At 40.1% G+C, this 15,235-nt stretch overlaps 1 protein-coding gene across 6 annotated transcripts in view; it reads left to right on the top strand.

Moving 5' to 3' along the window:
- Positions 1 to 15,235, top strand: part of peak1 (pseudopodium-enriched atypical kinase 1) — a 113,225-nt gene that overhangs the window by 81,736 nt on the left and 16,254 nt on the right. For all 6 annotated transcript variants that reach the window (XM_022210608.2, XM_051951754.1, XM_051951753.1 and 3 more), the window contains one exon: positions 4,461 to 7,972. In XM_022210608.2, coding sequence (XP_022066300.1) covers positions 4,596 to 7,972 — 3,377 coding nt within the window. In that variant the 5' untranslated portion in view covers positions 4,461 to 4,595. The remainder of the gene's footprint in view (positions 1 to 4,460; positions 7,973 to 15,235) is intronic.

Below are 15,235 nucleotides of genomic sequence, written 5' to 3'. Positions count from 1 at the left end.
ATAATTCCATCGAGCTGCTTTGAAGAATGTTAACACAATAAGAAGGCTTTTTCTTGATTCCCAAAGAAAACTGTTTCTGCCTCCCCGTCTGCTGTCTGTCAGGAAAGAATTATTGTAGTTACAAAGAAAGTCTGCCTGGTGCAGATCTCATCAAAAAAATCTGCTTTTTCTCAGTGTGCCAAAAATATTTATGCATCTATGTTTGCACTACTTGCTTTATGGCTGTCTATGCTGTCCAGCTTCGCAAAGAACATGTGCAAAGGCAAATTCTCAATTTTGTTCTGTTGTATATCGAGGAATTTAAGAGTCGGGAGTTGACAAAATGATTCTGCATGCCCTCGCTGTAAATGAGCAGAATACTGTTTCAGACATTTCCCAGGAACACGTTGGACTTTTCTTGGGCTTTACGTTTGGTTGTGCATGCAGTTTTGAAAGGCTGCTACAGAATTACACAGTGCTTACGTGTCACAGTGCTGACAGGTTCTGAAAAATATTGTTTGAATTACTGTCTGCGTTTCCTGTGAGATCTAGCCCATGTGCTGTAACAGGATAAATCTTCCCCCGCCTGTTGCGATTCGGTCAGCAAAGTTTGATTCAGGAGTTCCTGCTTTATTGTGTCTGGCCCTGGGCGTTGTCATGGTAACATCCTTCTGTACAGGATTTGACATCCATGACTCCAAGAATGATTCACCCATCCCTGGCAATATCAGCCCTACAGTGAGTTACACCCCAGCTTTATTTGATGAAATACAGATTTGGTTCAAATTAGAGGTCGAGAGATACATTTTTTTTTTTTAGGGCCGGTACCAGTATCAATTATTAGTAGTCGAATTGATCAATAACGAAGAGGGAGAGACCACGTCAAAACCAGAGTAGCACATTTTTAAATTAATTTATTTTATCCAGAACTAGTTAAAAATTTACTGATATCAATAATCGGGACAATGCATGGTGTAGGATCCGATAATTGGACAGGTCATTAATCTGTCAGCCAGTTTTTTAAAGCACATTATCATCACAGTGATCTAATGAAAAGCTACAATGTAAACATATATATATATATATATTAAGGCTGTGCTTCCATTGTTGTTTGCTAACCTTTGGTTATTTTTAGTCATGCAATGCCAAACAATTTTCCAGAGTTTGCTTAGTCAGTGATATCTCACACATGTATCTGTATGGGCTATTTCCTGTGAAACACACCATATTCAACGGTGTATTGAGGCCAAGTATTGTATAATAATCTTGTGGCAGCTTTTACATGTCACACAGGGCTAAATGAGCTGTCAGACCCCAGTGGCCAGATAAATTATTGCTTGATCAAAAAGAATATGGTTCTGTTGGCTGAGATAGAGAATTCCAAACTATTGATTGGTTTACATGGAGGAAAGGCAGACTTCTGATTTCATCCAAGTGTAGTCAAGAGCAGATCCAGGCCTGCATCACGTTGCCCGTCATTTTCAATAAGGATGAGAGCTATAGTTTTTTACTACTTTTGGATGGCATAATGAACAGCCTCTTGTACAACTTTATTTTAGATCCTGTAAATATTTCCAATTTGATTCCAATAATCTGGTCAAGAGAGGATGGCTGTGGTCAAGCTTCGGTAAGAAGAATGAACGACTTAATGCACATCTTTATTTTGAAAACCTTGTATTTCCACAATCTAGAGCCCTATATGTATTCATGGTCTTAAACCAGCTGTCCATTTTAATAGGGCTCCATGTTTTGCATGGGAGTCGTGGCTGACAGTGGAATACATTTTTGGACTGAACTAAAGGGGGGGGGGGAAAGCTTTCCTGAATTTGATTGCGTAGTCAAAGTGTGCCGTGACCCTAACACATTGTATTCATCTTATCAGAGCTTCACGGTAAACTCATCTGTTCTATTTTTTTATTTATTTTATTTTATTAGTTTATTTGAACAGGGACAGTGCACATTAATCAACATTTCTGTAAATGTACCAGTTTTAGCTATAAAGCTAATTTCCAACTGTAGTCCCTGGGCAGATGAAAATGCCAGCAACACATAAAAAAATAAGAGTAAGTAAATCATTAAAATACAGTGATAACACCAATACCAGTCACAACATCCACACAGCACAGCATCATATAACAAACATCACAATAACATTAATAGATGCAGACATAGCAACATTGGCAGCAGGCAGTTAGCACAAAATAAAAGACAATTTAAAACAAATCATGTCTAGCTGTGAGTACAAACTTGATTCTCAAGCAACCATGATTTTAGCAAATTTTTTAAAATGTTCTGCAAACTTTGTGTACTTTGAGGCAAAGGGAACAGCTTCAGAAAAACTAATTTCTTATGTAAAGCTGTGTTTACCAATGTGCTTCCCATAGCTTTATTTGCATTTCTTTCTGACCCCATTTCTTCTTATCCACAAGGTTTTTTAATATTTTATGTTTTATCCATAACGTCATATCTTCTGTCCTTGAGGGGACCTGTCCAGAGCAGGCTAGATGTAAAAATAATGTGAAAACTGTGTCAAGTTATGTAACATACTGATTGCTGCATGATATTAAACAGGGATTCATGTAGCAGCATGATTTTAATTGGTTGTTTGAGCAACACACCACGTACATGGATTTGATGTTAATGTGGTATTTGAGAGCCCGTTGTAATTGGTTGTGAGAAATGTGGACTGGTCAATCGGGATAAAGCAAATTTAAATGCTAATGGGTTTTCCTTTGTCTTTACCCCTCCATTAGATTCATGATTTGTATTGAATGGGGGCTTAAACTAATTTAACAAGTGTTCCACAAAAATGTTTTCTCCCATCTTTCCCTTCTTTTAATATATTTTACAAATGACTGGGATCTGGTCTGTGTACTGACTGGAATGGATGTAACATGGTGTGCTGTGGCACCATGTAATTTTAAAAGTATGCAAGTCTGACCTGGTTTGCTGAGGGAAACAGGATGTGTGCGATATGTATGCACTGATGCTGATAACCCAGAACCATGCTTGTGTCCAAGTTTTAAAAGGTCAGCTTTTGTTATCTTACTGATTGAATGTTGTGAGGTTTTAACCCCAAGTCTTTTGTTTGCACGCTGATTTTAAAAAAAAAATATATTAATTTTTTTGCAGCTTTTTCTTGAGAGTTTCCGCATTATATTTGAAATTCAAGAATGACTGCTATGAGGTTTATGTGCCAACTTTCAGGTCAGTCTAAAGACTGTATAAATTGTAGCCATCATGTGTCTCATGCTTTTAGGGCAATCAAATAGTTTGTAAAAAAATAAATAAATAAATATATTTATTTATTTTTATTATATATTTTTTTTGCAGTCCCTGATCTGTGTAAAACGTAAAGATTTTGAGACACTTGTGTGTTCTTGGATACTGTATGAGACTGTATGAAATACGCTACCTAAACAAAGAACAAAGTCTGGATGATTTTGTAGATACAAGTCCAGCCTTTGAAAAATTAATCATCTGATAAACTCTACCTTTATGCTGTTGGTCAGGCACAAGTATATGTGAACTCAGCTGAAGCACTTTTGATTTCTGATTTCTATGCAACTATTCTAGTTGACAGGATTTTGGACTTTGAGTTTTTGATTCAGTAACGCTATCAATAACTTTGTTTCATGTAAGCCTGGCTGAAATGGCCAGCAATGACAACACAGGACAGCTATTCAGAAATAAGCCCTCTTAATCCTCTACTCTTCTGCCCCTGTGCTTTTCAAGTGTTAAAGGTCTGTTTTGGGGTTAGGAGACGGATCACTAACCCATAGGCTTCTACATAGAGAAAGTTTGCCACCTAATGGAGACATTGTAGCACTGCCTCCTAAATTCATTCTCTCTCACCCACAGGTTATTTTTTCACATTCCTGTTTCTGCCACAGTATAGCCACTTTCCTTGAGTTCTGTGTCTGTATTGGGTTAGTATTTTGGTTGTACATAGGATTTGATTTGGTCATCAAATTTTTAACCATGTGCAGTTTGTCATGGTAAATTGTTTACCTCATCGAAATTTAATTTACAGTGCCCTCTATAATTATTGGCACCCCTGGTTAAGATGTGTTCTTTAGCTTCTAATAATTTTTTTTTTCTAAATAATATAGGACCACAATGAAGAAAAGAGGAAAATCCAACCTTTAATTTAAGTGCATTTATTCATTGGGGAAAAAAATAACACATTAAGAAATAATTCTTTTACATCAAATCATGTGTGGCACAATTATTAGCATCACTGATTTTAATACTTTGTGCAACCCCCTTTTGCCAATAAAACAGCAACTAATCTTCTCCTATATTACATTTTTCAACAATTTTCAGTCTGAGAATATGCTTCCGCAATAATAAATTGAATTTATTTTTTAGGTTTTCAACACATCTTAACCAGGGGTGCCAAAAGTTATGGAGGGCACTGTAACTACAGATTATAAAAAGTGTTTAATGCATGGTTGTCTCTCTTGTTGTTTTTCTTTCAGAACCAGTGTCCCCCACATTTGAGGTTTGAAAAGAGTTCATCACTGTTGTTCAGCAGTCACTTCCTGTAGCCTATGACTTCATGGAGGGGTTTCCTGTCCACTGACTGAACAGGCTGCCTTACATGATCAGCAGCCATGTCAGCCTGCAGCACCTTCACTGAGCACGTGTGGAAACCAGGCGAGTGCAAGAACTGCTTTAAACCTAAAAGTCTGCACTGTCTGTCTCAGAAGCCCCCCTCTGAGCAGAGGCCTCCCACAACTCAGCAGCAGAATTCATCCGCTGCTGGAGCCAAAGGAAACCCTAATCTTCCTACCAACTCTCAGAGGGCTGGCAGTGGGTCTGCTCGCTCAGGACACTTCCGTCCACCAGTGGCAAAGAAGCCAACCATTGCTGTTAAGCCCACTATGATGCTGCCTTGCTCTTCTGTAGGACTGGATTCAGATGGCAACTTGCAGCAACCACCAAATGTAATAGAACAGGGCAAAACATCTGCCTTCACAGTCTGGAATCGCAATGGACTAAATTGTAAGAGGCCTGGAGGGCCCAGCAACAACAACGAAGGAGAGGGTGGCAGTGAGGAGATTGAGGGTTATGGACAACTTAGCCCAAGGACACCTAGTGGAAACAACAACAACAGTGGACTGACAGATGTCCTCAAGGAAATTGCTGGTTTGGGCCCTGGCTCTAGCCCCACACCCCTTTCTGGCTCAAAGGACTTGTTTTGGGGACGAATCAGTAGTTCATACCGACGGTCCTTAGAAAGAGGCTTACCACCCTCAAGCTGCCTGGCCATGGGAAGCAGCAGCAGTAGTGGTGGTGGAGGTGGTGGCAGTATTGCTCAAAAACGAGTATCTCTTAGTGATAGCACCAAGATCATAAGCACAGAGGGTGGTCGCTTTTGCTACCCAGAATTTTCCAGTGAAGGTGAAGATGATGATGAAGAGGATGATGAGGAAGAAGACACTGAAAGGGATGATGACGAACATGAGAGCTGGGATGAAAGTGACGAAGAGTTGCTAGCAATGGAAATCCGTATGCGAGGCCAACCACGATTTGCAAATTTCCGTGCTGCAACGTTGTCTCCGGTGCCCTTTGCTGCGGGGAAAAAGTGGAATACCGTGCCACTTCGCAACCGTTCACTGCAGCGGATTTGTGCAGTGGACTATGATGACAGCTATGATGAGATCTTGAATGGATATCCTTCAGTGGATTCCAATGGAGCTCCTCTTTCCTATGGGCCTCGTGATGTGCAAGGTAGTGGTTTCCTGTCAAATTCAGAGTCGACCACTTCTCCAGAATCATCGTCGTCACTACCAGAAGATTCTCGAACAACTTCTAGCAGTGGGAGTAGTGCCCACTATGCCCATCGAAATGGTTTGCATTCTCCTACATCTTGTAAGCCACCTCCTCCCTGCACAAAAGACCCTGTCAACAGAGCACTAAGTCCACTTAAGGTTGCTGAAACACACAAGGCTGTTCTGGCTATTAGATTGGAAGATCAGGATGGCCGAGAAGGTATGCCCATGCCTCAAGCCCTTCCTGGTCAACCAGTCACTATAAGTTTTAGTCCCACAGAGGAGCAAGCCAAACCATACCGTGTAGTAAATTTGGAAAAATCAATGATCTGTAAGCCTTACACTGTGGTGGATGTGTCAGCTTCCATGGCCAATAAAGACGAACAGATTCCAGACTCTTCTCCAAAACCCAGGAACTTGTCGATGCCTTCCAGCCCTACATCGTTCTGTAGCACTCCTTTAGTCCAGCCTCTGTCTCCGAAGTCCCCTATTTCCCCATCCTCTCTTGTGATACCAATATCGCCCACATCTGCTGCTTTGTCAGGTAGTTCCCGAAAGAAATGTGGCAGCATACGATACCAAGAAGTGTGGACATCAAGCACCAGTCCTCGCCAAAAGATACCTAAGGTGGATCTAGGGAGTGGGAGCAATCCAGGCTCCTCCATCACTTCTCAGCAGTGCAGTCACAAGTCAGCTCCCACATCTCCCATTGCTGGGTTGTCTTCCTCCCGAACTGTACCTGTGAAATCCCCCAATTTGTCAGAGATCAAGTTCAATAGTTTTAATAATGCAGGCATGCCTCCTTTTCCCATTATTATTCGAGATGAGCCAGCCTACGCCCGCAGTTCCAAGAATGCTGTCAAGGTACCTATTGTTATCAACCCAAGTGCATATGACAACTTAGCTGTATACAAGAGCTTCTTGGGACTCAGTGGGGAACTACCACAAACAAAGGGGGTAGGGAATAGGGTAGCCAGCCATACTTATGAAGAGATTGGATCTTCTGAGAGTGTCCAGTCCTCCTCAACAGAAAAAACTCTTTCTGGTAGAGGCACATCAGAACGAACTTCCTTTGAAGAGGCAAAACTTCCACTTGACGCAGTGTCAAAAGCACCAAATACACAACCCAGAACCACTACAGACTCTAGCACTGTTACAAGCACTGTGATCAGTCCCTCAGTTGGGGCTCTCTCTCCCACTAAGTCAACAAATTCCCCTGCTAATCTTGCCATTACTGCAAACCTGCCTAAAGCCAGCCCTACTGCCAATGCTGTTACACCCCCTTACAAGACAGGTGGAGATGCTATTTGCAGCAAAGATGATGATACAGACTTAGCTTTGTCTTCTGGGGCAGTGGTAAGCCATAGGGAAGAAGCAAGTGCTGTGCTTTCACAGATTGTGGCCTCCATTCATCCTCCTCAGTCTCCTCCAGAGTCTCCCACAGTACAAACCAAAACTTTCAGTTCTGAGGAACTGTATGCCCTCCCACCTGATGCCATGAAGGAGACCCTCACTCGGCCTAAACCTCTTTTTTCTGCAACTGATGGCTGTCTTTCCAAGCCAAAGAAGGAGACACCCACAAAAGTTTTGTCTAAATCCCAGAGTGCCTCTGCTGCTGTCCCACTCTCTAGCCCCCGGTCAGAGCCCAATGCTCCGTTCCCCCCTCCAAGGTCTACATCTTCCCCCTACCATGCAACTAACATACTTCAGAGGCATTTTGGCAATTGGACCAAGAGCTCTGCCTCAAGTTCTCCTGTACGACCTAGCGAAGGTGAAGCAAGTCCTGGTGGAGAAGGGAGGCGTATTTCAGCAGAAAGCTCCAAACCTAAACGCTGGATCTCTTTTAAGAGCTTTTTTCGACGGCGGAGAGATGAGGATGAGCAGAGAGAGAAGACGGAAAGAGAGAAGGAGAAAGGCAAGTTGGTTGGGCTTGATGGGACGGTCATTCACATGCTTCCACCACCGCCAGCCCAGCATCAACACTGGTTCACCGAGGCCAAGCCAGAGGATCCCAACCAGAAGCCTACCATTATCTTCACCTACAAGCCAGACAGTGGCAGTAGCCCTGGTGATGGAGAAGGAGAACTACGAGTAGAAGAGTGCAGAGAAACTGCACTACTGACACCTGATGAAAACAAAGAACCTAGACCTTTGAGTCCAGAGAAAATGCCGTCGTCACACACCTCTGGAAGTGATGCTGTCAGCAAGGACTTCAGGTATCTGTCCAATATTTATAAGGTTTCATTTACTATTTTTGTTATTACTATTATATATAATCAGTCAAACATGATGCCTCCAAAACTGGGGTGTAAACAATTGAAAATGATGAACACAAATATGTTTTCAATTTTGATCAAAATACTAAGATTTCTTTATCAGAAAAGAAAACATACAGGTGCTAAGCTAAAAAATAAATTTCATAGGACAGAAGCAACATATTTACAGTGGATATGGCTTTAAATAATTTGTGATGTGTAATGAGCATCCTAAAAGTTGTCATTTGCTAGATATTCAACACAACGAGACATAAGCCCTGTGGGATTGTAGCCCTCAAAGAATGTACTTAATGCTGCTATGGAAGCTTCATTTGTAAGTAACCTTAGAGAGGAGGTTGTTATAGCAGAAAACAAACATTTCACCCATCAACATTTTAACAGGGTTTTGATGGAGTGCATGACACTTTAAATTGCTTTAAGATAAATGTTGTTTAGCAGAACTAATTATTTATTATACAGTTATTCATATCCCTTTGTCATCAAGGCTCAAAGTGGAACTATTAGTAATCTACCAATTTATTTCACACATGTTCTGCCTACATCACCTCTTGATAGTCTAATGAATCATTTTGCATGCAGTGCCCACATTACCATTGCCCACATGCATTCCTTTCAGTGTAATTGGGTACAGCTTAAGATGAAGATATTCAACCTTTGCCAGCTGCTGCTCCAAAGTGTCAGAGTTGCTCCTGTACTATCAAACAAATCTCTCATCACGGATTCTAGAGGTGTTTGGTCTTAATTTGGCATGTCTGGTTGCCTACTTGCCCAGTCGACTGCATGCTGTACAGCTTATGTGGTCTCCTCCGTAATGTCATCTATTACCTCAACAGCAGGCTCTGTGCTCTGTGGTTCCCCTTCAGGAGTGGACCTCAGTTTGTTAAAAGTTATTTGACAACAGTTGGGTCAGCTGCTACTCCATTAAACACTTCTTCAGATGGCATATTCCCTGCAGCTACTCAAGTTCTATTAAAACTTACCTCACATACATATACACTGACTCCCACTAATCAGTCTTGCCAGTGCAGTTTTGAAGCTTTTATATAATGACTTCATTATTTGTCTCTGACTGGCCAATGCCCAGAGTAAGTTTCCTGTGATATGACTAATGGTGCTTGATAAGGATAGCCCAGATGGTGAAAGAAACATTGTATTTTCTTCTCTTAATCATAAGCTTATTTAAGCCTTCAGATTGAAACAAAGTATTGTTTTTTTAACAGTGTCTGCACTGATGATCAGTCAAATGTATGCTGCAGTAGCCAAACAAAAGAATGATTCATCAAGAAAGCTGTTTACTGAAAGCACTGCTGACGACGTTGGGTATTAATAACTGCGACAGCAGCTTTAGTAACATCTCTAGCACATTTTGTGTTAATGCTGTACCACAGTATGTTTAATCCTAGTGCTTGCTGACAATGACAAAATACTTTTGGACTTAAGATCCACCAAGATTTGACCAAGAATTATTTCTTGAATCAATCTTTTAAACTTGTGAGTTTAGAAGGCTGATCGCTGGCCCCACCCTAAGTTTGTCAGTGATTTAATAATGAATCACTGAATTTTGTTGAGCCTTATACAATGAACTCGTCGAACTAGGTCAAATGTACTAAAGCTGAATTGCATAAAGCTTGTTGTGTTCTCATGTAGCTCTGCGACAGACAGGTGACCTGTCCAGGGTGTCCCCTGCCTTCTCCCGAGTCAGCTGGGATAGGCTCCAGCACCCCCCACGACCCTAGTGAGGATAAAGTGGTGTATAGAGATTGGATGGATGTTTTGTTCTCGCTATCATTTTATAAAATATCTATTCCCCACCCAGTTAAAATTTTGTGAAGATTGTGATTGGGCAACAAACATGACACAAACTGCATTTGAGTGTTTTTGACAAAACCTGTATACTTTGTACTATACTTCAGTATTTCCTAACTGACATTTTTGCAGCACACTATGATAAGTTAGTTTGATGATACACATTACCAGTCAACCCATATACGTTTTTAAGGGATGATACTAGTATAGATAATCTGTAATCAAGGTGAACAATTTTTGGACCTAATATAGATTTTAGGTCAAAATGAAAAAATAATTATTTATGTTTTGGATATGATTAATTAAAAATGAGCTTTTCAGCATTTATCAGTCAGTGTTATTTGGCTATTGCTAATGAGTTTTTTTTTTTTTTTTTTTGCTGTAGACGGGACATTGGTCAAGGCCACAGAGCCACTAGAGAGAAGAAGGTTCAGGCCCAAAGTAGCACATTTTTAAATTCATTCTTTTTTTTTTGGAAAATACTGCTACTAATAATCATTGTTATTAAAAGTAGCTGAACAGTCGTCACAGTTACTTCAGCACCTGTCCAACCTAATCTCTGAGATTTTGGCCTGCTCCTCGTGTTCCTTCTCTTTAATATCTCTGCCACCTGAATATGTTCCGGATCATTTTCAAGGTGCTTGACTTTCCATCATCCCTCTCTCTGTTTCATGTAACTTTGCACTCCTCTTCCATGCTTTCCTTCTAGATTTTTGTCCTTTGAGCCCAAAGAACTGTGAACTCTTAAATATTTCACTCCTCCATCCTGTCAAGAGCTCGGCCCCATTCTGTCTCTTTTTCGAACTTCCGTGCTTTTTCTCACCTCCTCCAGCTTCAGCTCCAGTCATCGCTTCTTTCTTCAACAAGTTCCTGCCTCTTCTCCCACTTTATAACGAGTCATAAAAGATTGGAGTTTTTCCTGTTAGTCTCAGATGTCTGGCTAATGCTATGCTAAAATGGGATAGTTGGGTGTGCTGTATGGATTGGAATACATGCATCCCGAAGATTGTTTTTTTCATCATTACTCCCTGAAACTAAACTTACATTTTTCTGAGGATGGCTTTCTAATACAGGCTGTAAGTTTGGTATGTAAAGATGTTGCTGTACCCTTCACATTGTCTCATTTACATATTTAAAAGTATTTGCATTTAACTATAAGAGTAACTAAAGTTTTGTTGTACTTCTAGCAGAGCTTCCCCAAATTATTAATTGAAGTGCCAGTATGTAGCAGAAATGGAATATATTTTCATTAATGTATAATCACTTGTAACTTCTAATTTCTGTGTTTTTGTGACCTTAAAATGAGAACTTAAAGAGAAAGCAGGTCTTCTTCCATGGAGCTTGATACGTTGCGCTGCCAGTGTTTCTACTCCAGTGCAGAACATGCAAACTTAATACTGATTCTACCGCTGGCCTTTTGAGTTTTTATGATAAAGTAGTAGCCAACATACGTTCAAGTGTTAGATGCGACTAAATCCTATGCACTGGTCCTTTGAGCAAGTATTCCCATAAGTTGTTGCAATGTCATAGTGTACACGTTCAAGAGAAAGCACCTTCATATACTCTAGCAACAATGGTAGAAAGCAATGTGGAAATATGCTTTAAGCTGGCAGTACTGAAAACGTCACACTTGCAAAACATCTCACCTTTGCTCCAGTCTACCATACTTTCCTTCCACCTGCTTTTACAAGCATTCTTCAGGGACCGTACTGTTGACAGCATTCACTGAGAACATATCAGTTGGTAACTAACTCATTCCCTAAGTGTGTTTGTAGTAGGTGATGCTGTTGCTCTAGTGAGATAAACATTTGATGTTTATCTCAAGTGTTGACACTTGGTTTTGAATTGAAACAAAAGCAGAAAAAACTAAAAATGTTTTTCATGCCTGAGGTTCCTTTGGTGGTGTGAGGGGAAGATGTGACAAAATTAAAGTCTACAGAAGGAATGTGCTGGAATGTGAATCCATGCCTTACGGTGTTTCAGTAACAGATGTTTAAGAGATAGAGAGTGTTCGAAAACACCTATTTGGTTTTTCTGGTCCTTCCAATTATAAGATAGTTGATGATTTATTCACTTACTTGATGTTTTTTGTTTTCTTCAAGAGAGTGCATCTGTACACTACTAGAGTGTTGAGGCACAAATCAAACAGTTTTAAATTTATATGTATTAGTTGACATTACCTGAAGCTGAATTGTAAACAGTAAGCTGTTTACGATTTGTCTTCAATCCTATTTTTGTCCCACTCAATTGCACTAATCTCTATTGCTGCTAAACAGAAATCCATGTTCATGTAAAGCAAAATATGTTTAGAACTTAGATGCTTCATAGGTTTCTTGAAAATGTGAATTGTTCTTGGACAGACAGGTTGGTCAGTGTGACACATTGTGAATCAGTTCCACAGGTCATTCTACAGACTTCTTGTTTTGGTTGGCAGATGAAGGGTTAACTGTGGGGTTTTTCTGACTGGAAGCAGTTTTATTGGCCAACAGTGGGCGTGCTCTTCAGTGCTGGCAGACAGGCATTACCTTAGACAGGTAAGAACTTTCAAAGAGGGAGAAACAGAAGGAGACAGGGAAAGAACACATGCAGGAAAGTGTCTTCCTTCGACACAATAGGACGGCATTACTTGAAAACTGCTCTACCTAGAATGTGATTTTGCCATCATCTTCTATCCAGAGTTTCCAGATGGGAAGCTGTGTGAGCCAGTACAGCGGGTAAGAACTGAAACCCTGATCTTTCATACATTTCTGTGACCCCCCCTAGGTCATTTGAAGTCATGTTGACTGAGCAGGGGGGAGAGGTTTTGGGATTAAATGGTTCGTGTTTTGGATGAGAGGTTACACATTTCTTGCAGCAGAGGTCTGAGAAACACTGAAATGCACTGAGGCAGCTTCTTGCTGTCTGAACAAGTCAGGTCCTGACATTGAAACATGTAGCAGCTATAAAGGTATTTATTGTGTCAAGGGCCTCTCAAGGTGTGTATCCACACTGGCTGTTTTGTTCATGAAGGATTAGATGGTGGAGATTGTCTTCTTTGTTTAATGGTCTTTTGGGCAGTTTTATAGCTGATTGTAAACCGTTTACAGTTTGCTCCTGTCAACAGTAGTTTGTTGTACCCTTGTGTAAAGTAAAAAACAGGGAAGAATATCAGAGGAAATTGAATTGACAGGCACAGGTCAACCAACAGCAGATTTCCACGTCAAGCTTAATTTCATCGTAACACAATGGACTGTGTGCTGTTTTGTTTTCAATTATAATGTACTCAGTTTTTATGCGTCCATCTATTCAGTTTACTTACTCTTTGTTTTCTAGTTGGCTCACAACATTGTTATAGCCCTTTTATTCTAACTGTCTACTGCCGGCGAGCTGGCAAGTGCTAAAGTAATGCACTGTGGCAACTTAGAAGCTATTGATCGACTCTCTTTAAAAGAGACACAGAGGGCTTATGGCCTACAGAGACAGATCATAAACATGTCAGATCTGATGTTTTCCTCCAACACAGTGCCCCAGGTTACAGACAGACACATGAGCAGCTTGGTCTTTTCTTCAAGTGCTCACTTTTCCATTCTTTTACAGAGATAATATTGCAACAGTGTGCTTATTAACAGTATGTTTGTCTCCAAAATGTAGCAGTACGGTAATCCCAGATAATACTAGAAATTAAACAAGCTTTGAATGACTCCAAAATGTTGTTAGAAATGCAGCATAACAAAAAACATGACAACCATTGGAAAACCTTTATTGTTTGGGAATATGAGTCAATATTATTTTTTAGGTGTTTGTTTCATTTACTTTTTTTGATATATTCACAATACCTAACTCTTTTTGCAAATGGTGATATTGCTTACCATTTTGTACTGTCTTCTGTCAGACAAAACTTAGAATAAAGTACAATATAAATGTATGTATGTTTACACAAAGTGTGGCAATGATTAATGTTAAGTTTAATTTATTATTCATGCCAGAATATGTTCCTCAAATGGCACTTACACTCCTTTACAACTATAATCTGAGCACACAGGAAGGCTTTAGCACTTGATTTTGCACTCTTCATGACTGGCTGTGAATATCTGAGCAGCAGTTGGTGACACAATTCATTTTACTAGTGAAGTAAATGTGAGAAAATGTGTGCTTCAGTCTATTAAACTGGACAAAGCCTTCTATTAGTTCTGCCTGTATCTTGAACTGTACTTTCAGGGACTTTTAATTATGATCACATAAATCATTAGTCATGTTGGGAATGTTTGTAACAACATTACAGTCAAAGGAAATGACACATCTGATTCGGGACAATACAAACATTGCCAGTCAGACACACCCATGACAATGCCTGTGGCTATGAAACTAACTCTGAACTTTTTGTGACCCTGCACAGATTTTGTTTTGTTTTTGGCAGTAAGTATACCAGGTAAAGGACTCTCATACTCAGAATATCTGCGCCAAAATAGTGAACAATATGCCATCAGAGCAGTGTCTGAAATTTAGAGCAGTTGGCGGGGTCAGCCAGTTGTACATGTGCGTAGCAGGCATTTTGTGTTTTTGTGTCCACACTAGTGTAGAGTATCAGCTAACCTGGGTGGCCAGAAACCAGGTGGCCCGAGGCTGTAATATCTCAGACAGGTCAAATTGAAAGACTGGCTGAACTGTAATCAGATCAGGGGTCAGTAACCAGGAGTGTCTTATTTACTTTAGTGTAGACTGATCCTAGAGAGCTTGAGGTATATTCAGACCAGAGACACACAGTTGCATGTGACAGTGAGCAAATATTAGATTTCTTTTATTATTTCTTGTTTTTGTGGAGTTGAATTAAAAGAAATCCACTCTGGAACAAAGTGCTTTTGTAATCTTAAACTCCTTGTGGTTTTGTGCCTCTACATTCATTATGTCCTGCTTCAGCTTGTTTTCATATGTAAGCTCTATACGTATTCTGCAAAGAAACGTTTCATTGTTTTCACATGCTTAGTGTTTTCTTGTTATTGTGTTGTATCTTTGGCAACATCTTACAGGTGAGCCACTTGACATTAAAGTTTTCTGATAATTGCTTTGCAGTGAAGAATTTAGAAAAATGGATTCTATTCTGTTGGTAAATGCACAATTTTTCAGGAGGCAGTGTTTAATTTGTGTCTGAAACAAAGTAAATGAAGGGAAGCTAGTTGTAAACGTTGGACATTAGAACTGAAATGCAGTCAAAAGTAGAATCATGCTTCAAGCTATTACATATAAAATCTGACTAAGTGTGTTTGTGTAAAATCTAAGCTTGTGTCAGTCTGTGTTTAAATGTGTCTTGGTAATGTAGGAGAAATGTATACTGTGTACATGTACGTTAGCATGTACATCCTTGTATGCGTCGGCCTGTTAGTATGGACACATTTCTAAAACGAAACTGCACCAAAGCGC

This window comes from Acanthochromis polyacanthus, chromosome 8 (genome assembly GCF_021347895.1).
Source record: "Acanthochromis polyacanthus isolate Apoly-LR-REF ecotype Palm Island chromosome 8, KAUST_Apoly_ChrSc, whole genome shotgun sequence".
Classification (NCBI taxonomy): domain Eukaryota; kingdom Metazoa; phylum Chordata; class Actinopteri; family Pomacentridae; genus Acanthochromis; species Acanthochromis polyacanthus.
Note: the sequence above shows the minus strand (reverse complement) of the source record. Positions and strands in the feature narration are given on the sequence as shown.